The 17927-nt window shown below is 38.8% G+C and overlaps 1 protein-coding gene across 4 annotated transcripts in view; it reads right to left on the reverse strand.

The window, feature by feature from the left end:
• Positions 1 to 17927, reverse strand: part of ACYP2 (acylphosphatase 2) — a 205053-nt gene that overhangs the window by 173651 nt on the left and 13475 nt on the right. For all 4 annotated transcript variants that reach the window (XR_004428298.1, XM_033175712.1, XM_033175711.1 and 1 more), the window contains exons 2-3: positions 10620 to 10636; positions 7297 to 7406 (exon numbers count right to left, since the gene is read on the reverse strand). Coding sequence is in view for 3 of the 4 variants with exons in the window: in XM_033175712.1 (XP_033031603.1) it covers positions 7297 to 7406; positions 10620 to 10636 (127 nt within the window). In the remaining variant the exon portion in view is untranslated. The remainder of the gene's footprint in view (positions 1 to 7296; positions 7407 to 10619; positions 10637 to 17927) is intronic.

Genomic DNA, 17927 nt, shown 5'->3' on the forward strand with positions numbered 1-17927 from the left:
CAAGGCTGCAGTGAGCTGTGATTGTGCCATTGCACTCCAGCTTGGGTGACAGGGCAAAATGTTTTCTCAAAAAACAAACATACCAGTTACCACAGAGTAGATTGAAAAATTGGTTAAAGGTCAACACTGAGAAGGAAGCAGGACCAGATGATTTCCTAATTTGTTTCTGCTAACCTAAGAACAGTAATTCTGATATTTTAATGTTATTCCAGAATGAAGAGAAGGATGGAAAACTTCCTAATATGTTTTATGAAGACAGTAAAACTTGAAAATCAAAACATGATAGAATACCCAAAAAATACCTGGCTGGGTGCGGTGGCTCATGCCTGTAATCCCAGCATTTTGGGAGGCCAAGGTCAGGAGTCTGAGACCAGCCTGGCCAATATGGTGAAACCCTGTCTCTACTAAAAATACAAAAATTAGCTGGGAGTGGTGGCATGCATGTGTAGTCCCAGCTACTCGGGAGGCTGAGGCAGAAGAATTGCTTGAACCCAGGAGGCAGAGGTTGAAGTAAGCCGAGATTGTGCCATTGCACTGCAGCCTGGGCAACAAAGCGAGACTCCATCAAAAAAAAAAAAAAAAAAAAAACACCTTACGTGACTTATATATATACAAAAGTTCTAAATAAAATATTGGCAAGCAGTACTTGGCAATTCAGCAATAATTCAAAAGAATAACACACTGTAACCAATCAAAGCTTAATTCAAGGAATACAAGAGTGAAATGTATTGTAATAAAGTATATTTACCTAAAACCAACAGCAAAAATCTTTCTACCAGGTGAAACGATAAAACTATTTCAAATAAAATCAGAAACCAAACAGGCATGCCTGCTATTGCTACTATTCTTTAACATTGTCATGGCAGGTCTGACAAATAAAGTCACTGAAAAAAAGATACACCATTTTTACTAATTGCATAACAATATTTTTAAAAACCCAATAGACTATAGCTTTTTAAAAACTGATAGAATTAATAAGAATATTTGATAAGGTAATACTATGATACATAATTAATATACAAAAGTCATTAGATATTCCATATTTAAGCATGAACAACTAGAAACATAAATGGGAAAGAAATCCATACACAAGGCCGGGCGCGGTGGCTCAAGCCTGTAATCCCAGCACTTTGGGAGGCCGAGACGGGCGGATCACGAGGTCAGGAGATCCAGACCATCCTGGCTAACACGGTGAAACCCTGTCTCTACTTAAAAATACAAAAAACTAGCCGGGCGACGAGGCGGGCGCCTGTAGTCCCAGCTACTCGGGAGGCTGAGGCAGGAGAATGGCATAAACCCGGGAGGCGGAGCTTGCAGTGAGCTGAGATCCGGCCACTGCACTCCAGCCTGGGTGGCAGAGCAAGACTCCGTCTCAAAAAAAAAAAAAAAAAAAAAAAAAAAAAAAAAAAAAAAAAAAAAAGAAATCCATACACAATAGTGAAAAGTCATTAAGATACTTACAAATAAACTCAGCAAGAAAAGTATAAAAATCTATATAAAGAAAACCGTAAAATCCTATTGAAGGATAAATTTTAAAATCTAAGCAAATGGAACAACATCTGTGTGTTCTTAAATGGGAAGATTTAATATCATAAAAATGTCACTTCTCTTTTTTTTTTTTTTTTATTATTTGAGACAGGCTACTCCCATTGCCCAGACTGGAGTATGATGGCGCAGTCTCAGCTCACTGCAACCTCTGCCTCCCAGACTCAAGCGACTTTCCTGCCTCAGCCTCCCAAGTAGCTGGGACGATAGGTGTGTGCCACCAACCCCGGCTAATTTTTGTATTTTTTGTAGAGACAGGATTTCACTATGTTGGCCAGGCTGGTCTTGAACTCCTGGCCTCAAGTGATCTGCCCGCCTCAGCCTCCCAAAGTGCTGGGATTACAGGCACGAGCCACTGCACCTGGCCAAAATGTCACTTCTCTTAATTTCACAAGAATGCTCAATTAAAAAGCAAATACAATAATGGGATCCTAAAACATAAAATGGACATTAGGCAACACTTGAAATCTAAATAAAGTAGGGATTTGAGTTAATACTAATGTATCCATATTGGTCCATTAATTGTTAACATATGTATCATATTAATGTTAAATGTTAATAGTAGGAAAACTGTGTGGGGAGTATATGGAAACTGTCCGTACTATCTTCATAGTTTTTCTGTAAATATAAAACTGTTCTGAAAAATAAAGTTTATTTTTGTAATCCCAGCACTTTGGGAGGCCGAGGCGGGAAGGTCATTTGAAGCCAAGAGTCCTAAAGTAGCCTGAGCAACATAGTGAGACACTACCTGTACAAAAAAAATATATTTTTATATATATATAAATTAGCCAGCATGTGCACTCAGGAGGTTGAGATGGGAAGATCACTTGAGCCCAGGAGGTCAAGGCTGCAGTGAGTCTAGATCAGACCACTGCACTCCAGCCTGGGAGACAGAACAAGACCCTTGTCTCAAAAAAATAAATACAGAAAGTTTACCTCAAAAGCATACGTGTGAGACAATCACGTAAGTTTTTTTTAATAAACAGAATAGAATTCCAGTTAAATAAGTAAAAGTATCTTAAAGTTTAGAGAGAAAACAAATGCCTAAGAAAGCAAGTAAAAGAATCAAAAAGAACAGTGAGAGGAAATATACTGTAGAGATAGTATAATTAAATCAATATGGTATACTGATGTAGGAACAGAGAAATAGATCAGGGAACAGAGTAAAGAATTCAGAAATAAAACCCAGTTTATATGAGATTTTAACATACAACAAAAATGTATTTCAATGCAATGGGGAAAAGAGTGATTATTTAGTAAGTGGTGCTGGGACAACTGGCTGTTCATCTGGTAGAAAATAGTTGGTCCAATATCTCATCTTATAAATAAAAAACAAATTCCAGATGGAGTAAATGCTTACACGTAATAAATAGAGCATCAATTTAGAAGAAAACCTGGGAGACAACACTTACAATCTGTTTCTTAACCAGAGAGAAAAAATAGCCATATTTGATTTAATAAAGTGAAAAACAATTTATGTTACAAAGCTATCATAGATGAAACTATAGGCAAATTATAGACTTGGGAAAGTACCTGCAAAATGATAACAGATAATGGGTTAGTAACCACGACCAATATACAAAGAGCTTTTAAAAATGGGCAAGAGACAAGCAACTCGGTAGAAAAATGGGTAAAGGATGTGAAAAGGGAGTTCATGAGAACAAATCCGCAGACATAAGCATAAAGAGGCTCCAGCAAACTAGTCATTAGAGAAATGCAAATTACAGCAAAAATAATCACCACAACCACTCAGATAAAAGAAAAATTAGAGAGCACAATAAGAATTGCTGACAGGATGAGGAGGAAAATAATGTACATTGTTTACAGCTGTTTTGTAAAGCAGTCTGACAAATATGTTTACGTTAAAAATATACAGACACTTCAACCAACAAATCATACTCCTGGGAATCTATACAATAAAAATAAAATCGCCAATAAAATGTTTATTGCAGCATTGCTCTTACTGCAAAAAACAAGTAAGAAAAAAATAAATTTCCAGCAATAAGGTAATAATAAATCTATATATTGTGGAATATTAAGCAGCCAATAAAAATAATGAATTAGAGATTACCGTTTGACTTGAAAGGATTTTCCTGGATGTGTCTTTGAGTGATAAAGATGCAGAGCAGGGAATACACCATGATCCCATTTTTAAAAAGCAAATATTGAACAAAACCCATAAATGTGTGCGTGTGCAGACGTGTGTGTATGAGAGAGAGAATGTGAACATGGAGACAAGCAGAAGAATACACACTAGCTTGCTGACACAGGTTACTTAAGAAGGGTGGTGGAGAATGCAGGGGTTGAAAAGAAAACATGAGCACAATGTATGAAACGATTTAATGCCGGGCGCGGTGGCTCAAGCCTGTAATCCCAGCACTTTGGGAGGCCGAGACGGGCGGATCACGAGGTCAGGAGATCGAGATCATCCTGGCTAACACGGTGAAACCCCGTCTCTACTAAAAATACAAAAACTAGCCGGGCGAGGTGGCGGGCGTCTGTAGTCCCAGCTACTCGGGAGGCTGAGGCAGGAGAATGGCGTAAGCCCGGGGGGCGGAGCTTGCAGTGAGCTAAGATCTGGCCACTGCACTCCAGCCTGGGCGACAGAGCGAGACTCCGTCTCAAAAAAAAAAAAAAGAAATGATTTAATTTATGTTAAGCAAATTAATCAATGACCCTCTATAATGTGGATTAGGAATATAACATGATTGGTATGAGCTTCTATCTTCCACATAGTCCCCAGTTTTTAAAAACTATGTTATTATTTTTTTCTAGGCTCCCTCCTGTCATGGGACATAGTCTCTACTTTAAAACTTCCTTACAATCATTTGGCATTTTCTCTTCCATTGAACCATCAGTTCTGTACAATGGAAGGCCCAAAATTTCTTGTACATTTTGTGACGATTCTACTTAAAAATATTGTTTTTCATTAATAGTCACCCCACAGTTTATCACACTGATTTTTTTGGACCCCACTTTTCAATTTGAGGTATAGTTTTACACACAAACACAACTATGTACCTAAAAATTAGAAAAATAAGGAGTTGATTATTATATATTTACTGTTTACTGGAATGTCCAGAAAATGAAAATACAAACTATGGAAAAATATGCATAAGGTATTCCATTTCAGTAAAAATCAGCAAAACCGGCCGGGCGCAGTGGCTCAAGCCTGTAATCCAGCACTTTGGGAGGCCGAGACGGGCGGATCACGAGGTCAGGAGATCGAGATCATCCTGGCTAATACGGTGAAACCCCGTCTCTACTAAAAATACAAAAACTAGCCGGGCGAGGTGGCGGGCGTCTGTAGTCCCAGCTACTCGGGAGGCTGAGGCAGGAGAATGGCGTAAGCCCGGGGGGCGGAGCTTGCAGTGAGCTAAGATCTGACCACTGCACTCCAGCCTGGGCGACAGAGCGAGACTCCGTCTCAAAAAAAAAAAAAAAAAAGAAATGATTTAATTTATGTTAAGCAAATTAATCAATGACCCTCTATAATGTGGATTAGGAATATAACGTGATTGGTATGAGCTTCTATCTTCCACATAGTCCCCAGTTTTTAAAAACTATGTTATTATTTTTTTCTAGGCTCCCTCCTGTCATGGGACATAGTCTCTGCTTTAAAACTTCCTTACAATCATTTGGCATTTTCTCTTCCATTGAACCATCAGTTCTGTACAATGGAAGGCCCAAAATTTCTTGTACATTTTGTGACGATTCTACTTAAAAATATTGTTTTTCATTAATAGTCACCCCACAGTTTATCACACTGATTTTTTTGGACCCCACTTTTCAATTTGAGGTATAGTTTTACACACAAACACAACTATGTACCTAAAAATTAGAAAAATAAGGAGTTGATTAATTATATATTTACTGTTTACTGGAATGTCCAGAAAATGAAAATACAAACTATGGAAAAATATGCATAAGGTATTCCATTTCAGTAAAAATCAGCAAAACCGGCCGGGCGCAGTGGCTCAAGCCTGTAATCCAGCACTTTGGGAGGCCGAGACGGGTGGATCACGAGGTCAGGAGATCGAGACCATCCTGGCTAACACGGTGAACCCCGTCTCTACTAAAAATACAAAAACTAGCCAGGCGAGGTGGCGGGCGCCTGTAGTCCCAGCTACTCAGGAGCCTGAGGCAGGAGAATGGCGTAAACCCGGGAGGCGGAGCTTGCAGTGAACTGAGATCCGGCCACTGCACTCCAGTCCGGGCGACAGAGCGAGACTCCGCCTCAAAAAAAAAAAAAAAAAAAAAAATCAGCAAAACCGACCGGGCGCAGTGGCTCAAGCCTGTAATCCCAGCACTTTGGGAGGCCGAGACGGGTGGATCACGAGGTCAGGAGATCGAGACCATCCTGGCTAACACGGTGAAACCCCGTCTCTACTAAAAATACAAAAACTAGCCGGGCGAGGTGGCGGGCGCCTGTAGTCCCAGCTACTCAGGAGCCTGAGGCAGGAGAATGGCGTAAACCCGGAGGCGGAGCTTGCAGTGAACTGAGATCCGGCCACTGCACTCCAGTCCGGGCGACAGAGCGAGACTCCGCCTCAAAAAAAAAAAAAAAAAAAAAAAAATCAGCAAAACCTTAATTATAAATGCATACTTAACTATTTTTAAGTGAAAGAGAAAGCTGTGGAAAGTATTCCTTGTCACAGGTTAATAAAGGGGAGGGAAATAGAAAAGTACACATTACAAGTTTTACCTTTATACATCTCATTGTTACGTTACTTCACTTACTACAATAAGCAAAAAACTATTGCTTTGGAAATCTAAAAATATTAAGTAATGAAAACAAAGATAAATTGCAAACAATAAAATACATTGAGTGTTACTTAGTACCTACCTCATAAGATCTGTTGTGAAGATTAAGTGAGATAATTCATGTCAGGTGCTTAGCATATTGCCTAACATGTAAATGCTCAATAAATGTTAGCTATTTTTTAATTTTTTAAAAAAAAGACTACAGAGAGCAGTGGAAATTATGAAGCTGAAAACACAAGGCTTTTGAAAATGACATCGTGTACACAAGGCATTTTTCCCCATATTCCTGAATCCGGCCTCTTTTGGACTTCCAGGATTCATAGTCTGGTAACCATCCAGCTCATTAAACACATTGTCATTGGCAGGAAAAATAAAATTACAATTAGATAAACAAGACACTTAACAATAAAAAGGAGATGGCAATCTTTTTGCCTGAAACGCTACCCTAAGAACTTCACGAACCATCCCAAGGCACTATGCATCTGTCACAACACTTCAACTGAGAACTACTTGGGCCCTGGACATCTCCACAACACTGGAAGAGTTGCAACAGGACATACAGATTGGAGAGTGAAGCCACAACTCTTCTCCAGGCCAGTCCAAGTTGGAAGTCCATTCCTAAACACAGAAATGCTACTCCCAACTCTGAGAATTTCTTCACAGGCCTGCCTACAAACATATTAGTTTGATTATAAGTCTACAAACAAAATCTGGTCCATCAATACTATTCTTACTGCTCAATGAAACATTAAAATAGCCTCATAAGTTCAGGCATGGTGGCTCACACCTGTAGTCCCAGCTACTTGGGAGGCTGAGTCGGGGGGATCTGAGCCTGGAAGGCAGAGGTTGTACTGGGCAGAGGTTGTAGTGAGCCGAGATCGTGCCACTGCACTCCAGCCTGGGCGACAGAGCAAGACCATGTCTTAAAAAACTAAAAAAGAGCAACCTCACAAAGTTCATGTACATGTTATTAATTTTACTACTCACATGGAATTGACTTTGTCTTCTGGCCCCTGCACTTGGCCTGTCACGGTGCCTTTGGTGGTATTCTTCACCCAGCCAACCACTCCTATTTTCCTAGCTTCATCTTCTGTATACTGGTTTCAGGAAAAAACAAGAAGAAGAAAGTGCAGCATCAAAAGTCTGAATTCATAACATACTTGATTCTAATATCCAAAAAATGCTAACCTAATAATCATTTTTTGTAGTCTATGCCAACAATTGTATAGATGACCTACAGTAACACCTCTATTTATAAAAGAACCTTCACATAAATGGTATCTTTTGTTAAATTCCACTTTCAGTAAAAACAATTCCACTTTGACAAAAACATTATGAAAAAATATGCTTAGAGTGAGAATTATTTCAGTAACAGTTTCTATGATATGTTTTTGGATACATAAAATTTAGCTGCATTGCCCTTAAGACTGCTAACACTAAATCACATCGTTAACTTGGGTTCCAAATGATAATCGATCCAAGATTCTCAATCACTGAGAAAAAAATATACAATTATGATCGGCATAGAGTATTGATAAGCAGAAATAGAGACTAAAACACTTTGAAATTTCCAGTAAAAATGAGGGAAAATCATTTTAATAAGAAAATTATAAACAACCCCATTAAAAAAGTAGGCAAGGACACGAACAGACACTTCTCAGAAGTAGACATATGTGTGGCCAAGAAGCATATGAAAAAAAGCTCAGTATCACTGATCATTAGAGAAATGCAAATCAAAACCACAATGAGATACCATCTCACACCAGTGAGAATGGCGATTATTAAAAAGCCAAAAAATAACAGATGCTGGCCAGGTTGCAGAGAAAAGGGAATGCTTACAAACTGTTGGTGGGAGTGCAAATTCGTCCAAACACTGTGGAAAGCAGTGTGGCAATTCCTCAAATAGTGAAAAACAGAACTACCATTCGATCCAGCAATCCCATTATTGGGTATATACCCAAAAGAATATAAATTGTTTCATCATAAAGACACATACACACATATGTTCACTGCAGCACTATTCACAATAGCCAAGACATGGAATCAACTTAAATGCCCATCAATGGTAGACTTGATAAAGAAAATGTGATACAGATACACCATGGAATACCATGCAGCCATAAAAAAGAACGAGATCGTGTCCTTTGCAGGAACATAAATGGGGCAGGAGGCCATTATCCTTAGCAAACTAACACAGGAATGGAAAACAAAATACTGCATGTTCTCACATATAGGTGGGAGCTAAATTATGAGAACATGTGGACACAAAGAGGGGAACAACAGACACTGGGGCCTACCTGAAGACGGAAAGTGGGAGGAGGGAGAGGAGCAGAAAAAAATAAGTATTGGGTACTAGGCTTAGTACGTGGGTCATGAAATACTCTGTATAATAAACCCCCATGACACAAGTTTACCTACCTAACAAACCTATACATGTACCCCTGAACCTAAAATAATTTTTTTTTAAAAAGAAAGAAAGTTAAACTAGCAAGAACATTAGCATAAACATGCTGGTTTACGGAGTTATTATAAGACTAAAAGATTCTGATGTTTTCTGTTGGCTGTGGACTTGGCAGAGAAATGTTATAATTGTCTATGGGTAGATTTCTCTTTCCTATTATTATTAATAGTCTTTTAAAATTTCCTTTTTCTAGATCCAAATTCAGTTATGCTATGTAAGTAGCAACATTTTGATTTTGAATTATTTTAACTACATCATACTAAAATTCCTATTGATCCAGTCTACTAGAACTATTTTTTTCTTTTGAGATGGAATTTCACTCTTGTCGTCCAGGCTGGAGTGCAGTGGTGCCATTTTGGCTCACTGAAACCTTTGCCTCCCAAGTTCAAGCGATTCTCCTGCCTCAGCCTCCCAAGTAGCTGGGATTACAGGCATGTGCCACCATGCCCAGCTAATTTTTATATTTTTAGTAGAGACAGGGTTTCACCATGTTGGCCAGGCTGGTCTTGAACTCCTGACCTCAGGTGATCCACCTGCCTCGGCCTCCCAAAGTGCTAGGATTACAGGCATGAGCCACTGCACCCGGCCTTAGAACTTTTCAAAAACATACTCTTCTCCTGTATGGAGGCCAGGGTGATCAAGATCTCTACACTCCACATCCCCAGCTGTATGAAACAACATAAATCAAAATGCTAACAGCTAAGACTGATGTAAGAGGTGGCCCTGAAAATAAGTCACTTTCTTACTAGATAATAATGAAAAGGGAGACAATCTGAATTTTGGGGGATGGGGCTGCCTCATAATAGAGACTTTACCGACGGGAAAATATTGGAACCCTCAGGGGTTGGGAACCAGGGACCTAATCTAGTGACCCAGCTAAGATAGTAGGTGAAAATGCATGCCACAATTAACTTGTAGGAAAGGAGTACTTTAAAAAAGTTAAAATTTTAAAAGCAACATGGAGCCAGGCATGGTGGCCCATGCCTGTAATCCCAGCACTTTGGGAGGCCAAAGCGGGTGAATCACTTGAGGTCAAGAGTTCAAGACCAGCCTAGGCAACATGGTGAAACCCTGTCTCTACAAAAATTAAAAAAAAAAAAAAATTAGCTGAGCTGGGCATGGTGGCTCATGGCTGTAATTCCAGCACTCTGGGAGGCTGAGGTGGCTGGATCACTTAAGGCCAGGAGTTCAAGACTGGCCTGGCCAACATAGTGAAATGCCATCTCTACTAAAAATAAAAAAGTAGCTGGATGTGGTAGCAGGCGTCTGTAATCCCAGCTACTTGGGAGGCTGAGGCAGGAAAATCGCTTGAGCCTGGGAGGCGGAAGCTGCAGTGAGCTGAAATCGTACCACTGTACTGCAGACTGGGCAACAGAGCAAGACTCTGTCTCTGAACTAAATAAATAAATAAAAGATAAATACATTTTAAAACGCAACATGGAACTTAATCTGCTAAATCCTGGGAACCACTTCATTATGCAACATCAGCGTGTTTTGTTTTGCAGTGCGAAATATGTACCTTGGCCTACAGGATTTCTTCCATCCAGAACATGTAGAAAATCCCATACTTTGTATTCAATACACCTAATCAAAGCGTTTCATTAAAATCACCCAAAGAGAGGTACTTTTGAATATAGAAAATGTTAAGTAAATACTAAGAAGGGTACAATGTTTTTAGCATTAATAAAAATCTCAATCAGTAATTTCAAAGAAATACACATATTTCTTCATTTGCTGTCAAGGACAGGGAGTAAATAGTAGACTTGCGCCAAGTAGAAAACTGCCCTATCTCTGTAATTGGGAATAACAGTGGAAAAAATGGCAAAATAATAAGACTGTATTGACTTACCATTCTGAAGCAAACACCTGTATAAAAGAAAGATAAAAAGAATTGTCAGCTTGTCCACCTTAAAAAGTTATGTATTTCCTGACTTAACTTTTATCTAGGTGGTCCCCATTTATCCTTGGTTTCACCTTCTGCAGTTTCACTTAACCCTCAATCAACTGCGGTCCTACAATATTACATTTAACATTCCAGAAATAAACAATTCATAACTTTTAAATTGAATGCCTTTCTAAGTAGCATAGTGAAATCTCACACTGTGCCACCCATGAATTATCCCTTTGTCCAGCAGAGCCACACTGTAGACACTCCCCGCCCGTTGGTCACTAGGTAGCCCTCTTGGTTATCAGATCGACTGACTTGGTGGTACTGCAGTGCTCATGTTCAAGCAACCCTTATTTTACTTAATGATGACCCCCAAAACACAAGAGTAGTGATGCTGGCAAATGTGCCAAAGAGAAACCATCATGTGCTTCCTTTAAGTGACAAGGTGAAAGTTCTCGACTTGATAAGGAAAGAAAAACATTGTATGCTGACGCTGCTAAGATCTAAAGTAAAGCAATCTTCTGTCCGTGAAACTGAGAAGAAGGAAAAAGAAGTTTGTGCTAGTTTTGCTGTTACACCTCAAACTGTAAAAGTTATGGCCACAGTCTATGATAAATGCTTAGACTATCTAGGGTTCTACACGATCCGCAGTTTCAGGCATCCACTGGAGTTCTTGGACTGCATCCCGATCCGAGAACAAGGGCGAACCCCTGTATTTATTATGTGGTAAGTAAATGAAATAAGTAAAATGTTTAATATCTGAATGTATTTAGAAAGTGTTTTTGACTTTGGGAGGCCGAGACGGGCGGATCACAAGGTCAGGAGATCGAGACCATCCTGGCTAACACGGTGAAACCCCGTCTCTACTAAAAAAAAAAAAAAAAAAAAAGAAAGTGTTTTTGAAAATTAGTTTCTTTTAAAATGAAATGAGAAAAGGAAGACTTTTTGGAGAAAAACAGTAATATTCTGAATCCAAATAAATAAAATGCTGAAGCACATATTCACTCTATTTTTAAATGCTAAATAAAACAAAATACTTATTACAGGTACAGTTGAGTATACTTGGCATAAAATTTAGCTGTCCTCAACTTTTAAGATATCTTCTTAAAATGAAAGGACTAAATACAAATTTAAATGTAATAAAACATTTGTGTATTTTATTGCTAGCTACAGAACCAATGAAACATATAAGGAAATGATATGCTTGACCATAACTTGGCTTCTGAAGCCTCAGTTCTTTTATTTATTTATTTACTTATTTATTTTAGAGACAGGGTCTTGCTCTGCGCCCAGGCTGGAACACAGTGGGGCAATCATAGCTCACTGCCCCCTCGAACTCCTGGGCTCAAGGGATCCTCCTGCCTTGCCTACTGTGTAGCTGGGACTCCAGGCATGAGCCACTGTCCCTGGCTCTGAAGCCTCAGTACTAATGGAAACTTGCTGAAATGAAAATGATTCTTAGAATCTCTATAGTGTAGATTACATTATGTTCATACTTTGAACCATGTAGGTTGAGAAGTATTGTTGGTCTTGGTTATGTTTTCCCTATGTAGACCATAATAAGCTGTTCTATACTGGCCAACTATGATGGTATCTTATACTTTGCTTACCCAGCCTGCAAAACTATGAGAGTCTCATCTCAGACAGATGTCAAGAATACTATGGGACTTCATACCTTGGGTTGTTTGGAACCAAACATTGATACATAGAGAACTGGGCCCTAGAGTGGGGGTGACACAAGAGGCAAGCTGGTTCCAAATTATCAGGGATATGTATTTATGATATGGGACCCCTTGAGGGAAAGGGAAGGCCTTCTTACATCTCTCCTGGGAATTGCAGCAATGACCCTAAATAACAGATCTCAAGTCAGTCCTTCAAATTGCAAGTTGGAAAACTCTTGATCCAAAAGGATGAATTAGAACAGGCTTCTTTGGGATAGATATGCCCCACATCTCAGCTCCTACTTGAGAGTTGGCTAAAATAGGCCTATGTAAAGAAACATCAGGAATGTATCAGGTGCAGAAATTCAGAGCTTGTTAGTACCTGTTGCAACTTAATTTTTATTTCTACCTAGAACACATGGTAAATTTGGAAATTTACTTTTCAGTACTCAAGAAGCCAAATGACAGAGAGAAAAAAAAAAAAAACACGTTCAGAGGAGAGGGCATAGCAATTAAAAAACACTGGGAATGGATAAAAGACTGTGGTAGATCCACACAATGGAATACCATGCAGCTGCAGCAATAAAAAGGAATGAACCATGGATACAAGCAACAACATGTATGAATCACAAATGCATTATGCTAAGTAAGAGAGGCCAGACTCACACATACTATGTAATTCCACTTTCTGGAAAAGGTAAAACTATAATGACAGAAAACTGATTGTCAGTTGCCAAGGGCCAGGAGTAGAGGGGAGAGTACCACAATGGGGGGTGAAGAAATTTAGGGTGATGGGACTGTTCTATATCTCAATTGTGGTGAGGATTACATGACAGTATGCATTTGTTAAAAATTCACTGGGCCAGGCATGGTGGCTCACACCTGTAATCCCAAAGATTACTAGACATTAGCTAGTAGATATAAAAGGAATTAGCAGAAAATTCCGCAGCCAAGGCAGGTGGATCACCTGAGGTCAGGAATTCAAGACCAGCCTGACCAATATGGTGAAATCCCATCTCTACAAAAATACAAAAATAGCTGGACATCATGGCGGGTGCCTGTAATCCTAGCTACTTGGGAGGCTGAGACAGGAGAATCACTTGAACCCAGGAGGCAGAGGTTTCAGTGAGCCAAGATCATGCTATTGCACTCCAGCCTGGGCAACAGAGCAAGACTCCGTCTCAAAAAAAAAAAAAAAATTCATTCAATTGTACACTATAAAAGGTGAATGTTGCTGAATTCATATTCTATCTCAATTGAAAAATAATTATAAAAGAACACATTGGGAAGTCACAGGGGATGGATCAATCTCCAAAGAGTCCAAGAGGTGGTGATTCTACATAAAGCAGTTGAGTCTGGTTAAGAGGTTACAGAAGAAAGGATCAGATATTTTATGCAGTCTTGTAAGCAGATTGATAATTTCCTGATGGTAGTATACTGTGGTACCCAACAAATATGAAGGAAAAAAAGCAGCAAAGCAATAAAGACAGGAGAGTATCACAAATGGAATTTTTATAAGGCTGTAAAATATTTCAGAAGATAGATGTTCAATGTGGAGATAACATGAGTGGGAAGTATTGATCTGAAAGAGAATCAGAAAGGCAATCTGTTATATAGATGGAGAGAAAGACATTAGCTAGTAGATATAAAAGGAATTAGCAGAAAATTCCAGAAACTTCAGGTCAACCAGACCATATAGAAGAGAGACAGAAAACAGGAGAGAAGACAGGCTGCACTGTGCAGGCAAAAGTGTGCAGTCTTTTTATCATAAGAGTCAGGGGATCCCAGAACACAGTAAGACACTGACCAAGTAAGTAGACTGAAAGTTTTGGTCTACGCCGTATTGTGTATATCCCCTCTGAGTTCCTCAACCACTAACAGGCCCAAATATGAGCGTTATGAAAAGAGAAAGCACACACAATGGCAGTAAGCAGAAATTAGAAACATGTGGTCCATCTCTTTCCTGTTTAAAGAGTGGTCCATGAAACAGCAGCACCTGAGTTTTGTTTAGAAAATAAAATTCTTGGGCTCCTGCTCCAAGGAACAGAAATGCTTCAGGTGGAGCCCAGTAATCTGTTTTCACATGCTTTCCAAGCAATTCTTATGCCCACTAATGTTTAGAGCCAATGGCCTGCTCCCCCTTAAAGAAAAGTCTGGGAGAGATTTGAAAAGGGTTTATATTTCAGGTCAAGAATTGCATCAAAAGGAGAAAATTAAAATCTCGTAGGGTACCAAAGATCTGATGTGCACTCCATCACACTGTTCAAGTTGCTGTTGATAATAACTCATGCATTTGCATGTCATTGTTGCCTCACCTTTTCACAATTCAGAAGCATTACATGAAAGAAACCATGGATGATAAAAAGGCAACTCTCCCCTCCTGCACCCTAAAGGGATCTGACATTGGCACGGCCTAGGCAGCCTGTCACGTAGATTTCCCTCTCCATCTGTACCACTTACTACTAGAAATACTGGAGCTGCCCAAAGAGGGAAACTGACAACATGCCCCTCAGTGAAGAGCAACGTCCTTTCAACATTTCCGAATCTCGAGCAGCCCTTCCACCATCTATTCATTGATGATGTCAAAGACCATTCGCTTATGGTGATGGGGTTTGAGAAAATTTTTAAAGTGGAATCAAACACAGATATTCCACTATGTGTTGCAGTGTTAAGGAAATTACCTACTCCAATCTATTGATATAATATTTTATTCACACTAACATAATCTAAGAATCGGGTAACTCAGGTAATCTAACAGGCACACAGGTAAACATTGATTATTCACTTAACAAGTACTTTTCAATTGTCTAATTCTGAGTGCAAAAAATGAGGTGAGTAAGACACAGTCCCTGCATCTAAGAGTTTACAATCTAGTGGGAAAGATGGACAAGTAAACTGGCAATTAAATGTTGCAATTAAAATAACGGACAGTTTGGAGCTGTAAAATCCATAAATCTCAATACAAATTAGAGTGCATAAGACAGCCACATGACAGACAATCACTCTTCGGTGATTTTAAGGCTGGCGTGTTGAAAAACAAGTCTTAGAGCTGAGACTTCAACGATGAGCAAAAATTAGTATGATGAGAGTAGAACATTACAGATAGAGGAGCATGCTCAAAGGCCTGAGGTTTCAGATCAGGGCCTATCTGGATACCACGCATAGTTAAATATTCAAACCTATGCACTGTACTCAATTTCTAAATTATTTCTAGGCCCCTGTCATTACTGAAGATTTACTGAAAAATAGTTTAATTCTGTTCCAACTGTATCTAGAAGAATGGGTAATAATGTTTATATACTTAAAGTTACCATAATCTTTCAACTCATCTACTATAAGAACCTCCTTAACTAGCCTCCCTGCTTCCAGTTCTGCCCCACTACAGTGTATTCTCCATAAAGCAGCCAACATGGTTTTCTTTTAAGTAAAATCAAATCTTTTCCTTCCCCAGCTTAAAAGCCCGCAGGGGCTCCCACTACACTGGAAATGAAATGTATTCTGGTTGTCACAGCCTCCTAATTCCTCTACCTCATATCCTAGTTCTCCCCTCTTTACTCACCCCATTCCAGCCAGATATGCCTCCCTTGGCGCCTTAAACATGCCAAATCCCCTGGCCTTTGTACTGACTATTCCTTCTGCCTGAATCCTCTGTCCCCTGATATTCTCATTCCTGGCTCCTTCCCATTATTCATCTCTCTATACAAATGTCACTTCCTTAAAGAAATATTCCCCAATCAATTTATCTAAAACAGCAATGCACCCCATGTTTCCTGCACATGCATTGTTTACTTTTTGATTTCCTATCTTTACAGTAGATTGTCAGTTCCGTAAGAACGGGAATTTTTCTGTCTTGTTTACTACTGTGTTCCCAACACCTAGACCAGAGCTTGGCACATGGTTGTTGAATAAATGAATTTTTAAAAACCAGCTGATAAATATTTATGTGAAATATTTAACTATCCTATAATAATGTATCATATAAATTATTATGTGTTTATTATATATATTACACATGTATAATATAATATAATATTAATAATATTAACATATTGATTATATATTATATTTATTGTTAACATATATTGTGAATATACATATAATCATATTTATTAGGCTTTAAGTTTACTTTCAAAGTGGTGATGCTAAATTTACGGCATTCAAAGTTCTGGAAAGAATCTCAATAATTCTATGTTGATTCTAGCAGAACTTTCCACAGTGATAATATACAGTGACTGAATATATAATATACATATATATGTAGACATATATGCTTATATGCTCACATATATCCCTATAATACATATCTATTATATATAATAGATAGTATATATACCATAACAGATAGCAAGAAGTTACTAATAATGCCTAAACTGACATTATGCATATACATAACATTAGGCATATACATAGTATTAGTGCCAATCATAATCTCAAATGCCATAATCCTAAATGTTGAAATCCTGAAAGATCAAAATCCCTAAAGTCAGCCAGGTGTGGTGGCTTACAGCTGTAAGCCCAGCACTTTGAGAGGCTGAGGCAGGAGGATTGATTGAGCCCAGGAGTTCGAGATCAGCCTGGGCAGCATAGGAAGACTTCATTTCTGAAAGAAAAATAAAAATTTTAATTAAAAATCTCTAAAGTCTAAAATCCCTAATGATTAAAATCCTGAAAATGACAATCCTGAAAGATTAAAATTCTGAATGGTAAAATCTAGAAAGCCTAATTCTGGGGATGGGATTAGTACACGTTTGATTGTGTGCATGACAGTTGCATCATGTTAGTTGCATCATGTTAAATAGAACAATTACCTTGTTATTGTCTTTATTTGGAAGTGAATTATGGTTTAAGGAGACATATATGGGTGCCAAATTGACAAGGGCTGGATTTGTGGACTTAATTTTAGGTGTCAATTTGACTGGATTAAGGAATTCCTAGAAACCTGATAAAGCATTATTTTGGGTGTGTCTGTAAGGGTGTTTCCAGAGATTACTGAGGCTGAGTAGACCACGTGGGGAAGATCTGCCCTCAGTGTTTTGAGTGTTTCAGAGAAGTGAAAATGCAGGCAAAAGATACAAGAAATCTTCCCTGCCAACTTATTTAATTGTGTATGACTTCTGCATCTTCACACATAGTACCACGCTTGCCTTAAAAAAAGTCCTTCTTTTGTACCAACAAAATGTTTTTTTAAAAAGGTGGAAAAAGGAAAAAAGAAATGACTTTCATCGGAGAATAAAAGGAATTTTTTTAAGAGATGGGGTCTCGCTCTGTTGCCCAGGCTGGAGTGCAGTGGTGTGATCATAGCTCACTGCGGTCTCAAACTCTTGGTCTTAACCAATTCTTTCACCTCAACATTCCGATTAGCTAGAACTACAAGTGCACACCACCATGCCTGGATAATTTTAAAATTTTTGTAGAGATGGAGTCTCACTATGTTGCTCAGGCTAGTCTCAAACTTCTGGCCTCACTCAATCCAACTGCCTCAGCCTTCCAAAGCACTGGGATTACAAGCATGAGCCACTATGTCCAGCCAAAAAAAAAAAAAAAAAACGGAATTTGAAAAGCTCAGTGACCTTCTGAATGAAAGGCATTTGCTGATACAGAGGTTCCT

Source organism: Trachypithecus francoisi, unplaced genomic scaffold, assembly GCF_009764315.1.
Source record: "Trachypithecus francoisi isolate TF-2019V2 unplaced genomic scaffold, Tfra_2.0 Lachesis_group17, whole genome shotgun sequence".
NCBI lineage: Eukaryota > Metazoa > Chordata > Mammalia > Primates > Cercopithecidae > Trachypithecus > Trachypithecus francoisi.